This window comes from Myotis brandtii, unplaced genomic scaffold (genome assembly GCF_000412655.1).
Source record: "Myotis brandtii unplaced genomic scaffold, ASM41265v1 scaffold30, whole genome shotgun sequence".
NCBI classification, from domain to species: Eukaryota; Metazoa; Chordata; class Mammalia; order Chiroptera; family Vespertilionidae; genus Myotis; species Myotis brandtii.
In genome coordinates this window covers 2058499-2065021 of record NW_005361458.1, presented here as the reverse complement: position 1 = coordinate 2065021, position 6523 = coordinate 2058499, and the positions used below count along the sequence as shown (strand labels likewise).

The 6523-nt window shown below is 38.9% G+C and overlaps 1 protein-coding gene and 1 long non-coding RNA gene across 6 annotated transcripts in view; one reads left to right on the top strand and one right to left on the bottom strand.

Moving 5' to 3' along the window:
• The window catches only part of BNC2 (basonuclin 2), a 296688-nt gene extending 294943 nt beyond the window's left edge, over positions 1-1745 (bottom strand). For 3 of the 5 annotated variants that reach the window (XM_005869592.2, XM_005869593.2, XM_005869594.2), the window contains exons 1-2: positions 1631-1745; positions 527-727 (exon numbers count right to left, since the gene is read on the bottom strand). In XM_005869592.2, the coding sequence (XP_005869654.2) occupies positions 527-622 (96 nt within the window). In that variant the 5' untranslated portion in view covers positions 623-727; positions 1631-1745. Of the gene's footprint in view, positions 1-526; positions 896-1630 lie in introns of those variants that run through there. The other 2 variants (XM_014542368.1, XM_014542369.1) reach the window with 2 other exon arrangements.
• The window catches only part of LOC102259819, a 5316-nt gene extending 564 nt beyond the window's left edge, over positions 1-4752 (top strand). The window contains exons 2-3 of the long non-coding RNA XR_001362728.1: positions 776-779; positions 3892-4752. This is a non-coding gene — a long non-coding RNA (uncharacterized LOC102259819). The remainder of the gene's footprint in view (positions 1-775; positions 780-3891) is intronic.
• Positions 4753-6523: the final 1771 nt, after the last annotated feature.

The window sequence follows — 6523 nt, the reverse complement described above, 5'->3', positions numbered from 1 at the left end:
CCTCCAGCGACCCTGGGCGCTGGCAGCGATCCCTGCATAGCCTCCTGTCCTCAGGTCGGAGTTCCAGCTGCTTCCAGCCCCAGCAAGTCAGCTGGGCTGTACGGAGGGGGCCCTACATTTTGTCACTGTTTGGCTGGAGAACCTCCTCTGAGATAGCAGATACTTTGATGAAGTGATTAATACAGATAGAAAGATACATTTGTCGGGTGGTGGCTTTTTAGAAAAAAATTTTTAACAGAAAACAAAGAAATTGTCTTCTCTTGACCCAGGTTGTACTATGAAACTTTGCAACAAATGCCTTTGCTTTCTTTTACTTCAGTATCCTTTCCCCCTTTTTCTTTTAAGGAGCCCTTAGGGAAACCATGAAGTAACCCTGCACATTCCAGAAACACAGTTATGACAAAATAGAGCCCAACTATGAAGTGATCAATTTTTTTGTAAATGTTAAGAAAGAAAAACAGCAGAAACAAAAGTGCACATAACAATTCAAGATTTCTTTAAAAAAAAAAAAAAGAAAGTAACTTACCTGTTGGGACATTCTGAATAAAAGGTTAGTATCAGCGTTTTGCCATGTCCCCATGAACCCTGGTTCAGCCGCAGTCGTTCTGGTTCCGAACTGCATGGAGTTGTCAGTACAGGAGTCTCTTAAAGTCAAGTCTCTTGCCCTCTTTGGCTCTCTGTCTCTCTGTGTCTCTCTTTCTCTCACATCCACTTCTGCCTCTTCTGACTGAAAAGTGAAGGTGGATTTTTTGAGCCTCTTGGCAGCCAGTAGCAGGAGTGTAGTGTAGTTAAGAAGCTGGCTGAACTGTGCATTTCATTTGGGAAGGGGGAGACTTGGGGGAGGGAGGGGGTCCGAGCTTCTTTCGCACCTTCTGCACAGATACCCCTATCATTTATGCATAGATTGTGACTCCCCGAGCTTGCCTTTGCTCAGTTTAACAGCTGCCTGTCAGGTGTGCAGGCAGCACTGGAGACCCAACCATCAGCTTCAAACTCTCAGCCACTGCATGTCATTGGATAGCAGAGCTAAGAGTCAACTGCACCGTTCCACTGTCAGGCACCAAATGACACCCTGCACTAACCCCTCTCCAGACACACTGAGAGATACACACTTCTGCACGCTCCAAGCAGCACCACGATCACAGACCGACGGTGCACGGGGTGAGGAGAAGCTGGGGCCCTTCCCAGGGAATTTCCCACAACAATGCTTTCAGGTATAACATGCAGTATCTGGCATCAGCCTTTGCTTTAACATTTGTAAACTGCTATGCTGAAACATTATTTTTTTCTAGTTATACTGGGAGAAAGAAAAATATTTGGATGTAAGAGAATGTAAAATTGGCTCAGTTGTTGTCAAAATGTTAACTCCTAAAAGTCATATAGTATGTGCTGGGCTATTTATAACCACATATCAACGCCTAGAGAACATAATATACATAGTGACATAACTTTACACTCTAGGAAGTAAATAAATAAACTTAGCAGTTTTTTTAACATGGAAGATGCACAGTAAACATTTGCAAAATACATACATGTATACTATTTAATGCCCAGTACCTCAGGTCATTCATTAATTACTAAATTGGATGTTAAGTAATAAGAAATTGAATGACAAAGGAAAAAAGTATACCTTTTCTTAAAGTTCAAAAGTAGAGAAAAGTCCTTTGTGAAAGTTCCTGGATGAAGCATCTACAATATCCTTTCAAATCATAAAAAAAAAGAAAAAGATGAAGAAAAAAAAAATCCTGTCCCATTTCAGGCAAAAAGTAATGACTATAAAATTCCATTTTTCATTCAACATCTCTATGGAAAATTCTATAACATTTTCCTGCCTGTTGAAATATAACCTCCGATAGCATGTCATATTCTTAATTAAACTAGTTTTTAAAAGAAAACATCTATTTATTAGATAGTATTTATCGTACCCTATTTATGGAAAAGCAGAACTGAACAGAATACACTGTACATAAACAGTGACTTCCAAATGGAAAGCTATATTCATGTCATCTCATAAAAGTAGTCAGCAGGAAAAAGCCATCCTTCCTAAACTTAAAATGTAAGGAACATTAATCTTCAACCACCTACAAATATCGAGGACAAATGTACCACTCTCCTTGCTCCTTCTTAAACTGAAGAATAACAATAAACCTTACTCTCTGAAACAACAAAAGAAACAGAAAAGAGCTTCAATGGCAGCTCGGTGTCATTAGTGGACAATGAGAAAAGATGAGAAAACGTACACTATGTTGACACAAATGTGCCTTCCCCTCTAGAACCAACATCTCCTGAAAGCTTTTCTGTTAAACTTCCCTCCGGTTCACCACCATTAAGCACAAAAAAGTCTCAAAAGCAGCAAATTCAATATCTGAGAAGAAGCAAACAAGAACCCAAAGAATTGTTGCCTTAAAATATATTAAGTCCACCTGTGGTCAATAAAAATATTCTTGAGGGGGGAGGGCAGGAAAAGACCCTATGAGTCAATTGTCAACAGTGACTGTACCTTTACAGCTAGCTATTACCCACTTAAACTCCCTCTAAAATTTGCTAGCCTCTTGATTTCTGAAGTGGCACTCAGTGCCTCAGTCAAGCTGCCTGCTCAGCTCCTGACCTTCCCACTAATGGCTGTTATTTGTGGGAGGCTTAAGGACACTGTCAATAGCATGCTTCCTCCTCGCTCCTCTCAGGCTGTTGTATTGCTTTGCCTGCGTGTTCTCTCTCGCCTGCCTCTTGCTCTCTCTAGTTCCCCCCTCCTCCCTTCCTCTCCCCTTAACTCCCTCTTCCTCTTCTTCCAGCCCCCACCCCTTCTTTCTTTGAGTCCAGCAGTCCTCTTCTTTCCCTGCTATCCTCCCCCCAACCCCTCTCCTCTCTTCTCCCCCCCCCTCTCTCACACACACACACACACAACACAAAAATCAACTGGCATGCAGCAGCAAGCACCTGCAGTAATAGACTCTTTTATTAAAACTGTTATTCTGCAAGACTTCAAATTCCCCGTGGACCGGGCCATGTCAAAGCCGATATAATTAACTAGAGGCTCAGCAACGGATCAATTACCAGACAAGCAAGTGATAGTGAAATCAATGAAAGATCATCAGCCACATTATCAGTGTTGCAACTCATTAGGGCAAAACTGAGAAATGTGCTCAAAGCGAGCCCAAGCAAGGTGGCATTACAAAACAAAGGGCTAATTTGGAGACCCTGCTGTGAACAATCTGTAACAGAATTAGCCTTTTTTCCCCCTAAACTGCACAGCTCCGTAACTAAATGTGACAGACTGAGAGAAGCAGTTTATTAAGACACCAACCCCAAGTTTATTTAGTTCATAAACTCTCTCCTAAAAAATCAATACAGTCTGTACAGGGTTATTAGGCTGACTAGCTAATACATCCAAATCTAGTCTGCTCGGCCAGCAGTCTTCTGACAAAATGCTATCTAGCGCAGGCAAACTGAGCTATTTCAGATATCAATGTCTGAGGTTGCTCTCGATGAAACAGGTCTGCCATGTAACTAGTACCTGCATATTACTGTCAAGGCACAAGCCTCAAAATTACAGAGATAGCTTTCTAATGTTCAAAATATTTTTTTCACAACAAATCTATATCATATGATACTGTACTGCGAAAGGTATTGGATTAAAGGAAAATTTAACTAGTCTGTAAGACTAGTTTACAAAGACAACAAGCTTTATTACAATAAGAGACAACAAAATATACCTACAAGAAACAAAAATGATTTTTGAGTTTGTCCATTGGCTCTATAGTCTGCAGAGTATGAAACACCTATATGGAATCATCTGTGTTAAAGTTATTTAAAACTGGGGGTGGTAGCAGTGGAGGCAGGTATCACTTCCACAGTAATTGCTTTTTTCTGCCCCGATTTTATGTATTTCAGGTTAAAGAACTGCAAATACTAAAGGCTATGTTTTGGCTTTCCCACGTTGACTGATAGTGAGAGATGTACCATGAAAATTAAGAAGTACACCAACTAGGTCTAAATGGCACCCACGATATTCAAGACAATATGGGAATGGGAATACCTCCACCTCATCAAAACTCATGCACAGAGTAAGAAACTCCCATGCAGTTTACAATGTAAAAACAGACTGGAGAACTGAAGAAAAAGATAACATTTTGAAAGTGATTTCTGATGTTTATGATGTTCAACATTTAAACTGTATTTTCGCAGAACTTCAATAAAATCCAACTTATTGATTGCTGTAAATAAACATCTCCCCCTTACTTTTGATACTTACTAAGCACTTCATAGCGCATGTTGAGTAATCTGTAAAAAAAACGTTAGACATATGTATTTTAAACCTATACTATAGATGGTGATGTTTTGGATAATAATTAAAAGTTGTAATTACAGAGAATTTTTTAAAAATCTTTTTGCATGTAACTACATACTGTGCATGTACCATCAATGAGATCCAATTAGTTGCAAAGAATTTGCATTTCAGTGTGTGTGGGATAACAAGACTATAGGGAGGCACAATGCAATTCCACCAGCAGAGTAAGACAGTGGGTTCTTTCTTGTTAGCTCTGTAAGCAAGAATTCCCACAACTGACTGTTTAAAATGTTACTGATCTTTTCATTATTTGGGTATTGAGGTGGGTTTAGGTTTTCCCCTCAAAAAAAAAAAAGTCACATGTTGGTTTCAACTATCAGCCCCAGTTAATAGCTGAAGGGACAAATGAGCAAAGGATTTTGTTTAGCCTGCATGTTTGTGGTTTTATTTTTGTTTTGGGAGGGGGGAGATCGTCCATACTTTTTGTTTTCTTCTTAATACTTACTAATAATTTCTTTAAAAACACACTGCTTTTTTAAAAAAATTCTATAACTGGGGGTAGGGAAACCTCATTGAGATAGTTATCTGTAAATATAAGGTTTGGTGATAAAGGCATGCATTTAGTACACTAAGAAAGTACTCAAGGATTTTTATGCTTGTCTAGCTATGTTCCAATCATGTAAATGTAAAATAAATGTATAGCTCATATACACAGTTTCACAAGCATCTCCAGGACTTCTGCTGGTCCACAGAACAATACCTGTAATTCCCCGGGTTCAGTTCAGCAGCTGTTAGCAGATTCTGTAATCTGTAATGACAGTAAACTGGCCTTTGCTCTTCTTTTATTCACTATTCATTTTCAAGGCTTGGTTAAGTACAGAGCTGGGTTAAAGATCAGTGGTTTTCCATGTGACACACTCTGGTATTCATCTAATGGCTTGTCAAGACAAAACTGTCCCTGTTCTTGCCAAAATAAAAATGACGCTCCACATCGCATGACAATCAGCACTTCCTAATGGAAAAACAACTCAAGCTTTTGTAATTCACTTATAGAAAAGTGTTTAATAATTGGCTATCTAGTCCTATGTGTGGAATTAGGTTGTCATTCTCAAAGGAGATTTTTTAAAAATGTTTTAGCCACTCTTCATTCTAAAGCAACAAACATACAGTTTATGATCAAATCAGACTTTACTCTATAAAAATAATGCTGAAGCTACAAATGTGTATGGCATTAAGGTATGTAACTTAATATATGCAAATTATGCAGAAATGGCAGGCTAGGCCCAGTCACAGAGGTAGGGAGAACCAATTGAGGAAATGTCATTTTTTTTTTAGAACAAAGTATGGGACTTGCTTTGCAACATCTGTTGGGCTGTGTAATATTAACAGATGTCTTAAGTGAAAAAAGGAAAAAGAATTAATAAAGGAAACCTCCTCTGAACAGATAATCCGCCCAAATTTCCATATTCCTGAGGGGGGAAAAGTTGACAGCAGCCTTTCTCCCTTGTGAAACCTGCCCTCCCTATTTTATTGTGCAAAGTTGTGTTTTCTATGTGAAGTTGAGGAGGAACGCTTTTGACTCACTGTAAAGAAGAGAATAAAGAAAAAAGAAAACTAACAACTTCAACTGTGGTTTCCCCTTGTGAATAATTATATCATAATCTAAGCTGCCTGTTTTCCCTTGAGTCACATACGTAATTTGATGGGAGGACAGTGAAAACTTCACCCCCAAAAAAACACTCAAAAAGATGATATATAACTGTACTGTGCCTTCATGCTTTGGGGGAAAGGAAGGAATGAAAATTTAAAAGCAGCTCTCGTAAGATAAGAGTTCTGATATGAACACATCACCACACATTAAGGTGCTCCTCTTCACAATTAGGATTCACCTATTATTTATACCTAAATCCTTGCACTCTCCACTGGCTCCTAGTTTCCTTCCATTATCACATTTCATATCCTTGTAAGGTATGACATGCCCCTCTTTCAACAGACAAGGGTTCCACAGCAGTGAAGTCTAATGATCACGAAGAGAACTTTTGGATTATACTAGCTGGATCCCTGTATTTAAATTTTAAGAAAACTGGGAAACTTTTCTTAGTTAACAATTTCCATTCGTGTTTCAATTTATTATATGATTTAGGCAAACCTGAATGTAGCCGCCCTTAATCCAGATTAAAAATATGATGCATGTATGCCAACCGCTGAATCTAACCTGGTGCTGGTTTGTGTGTA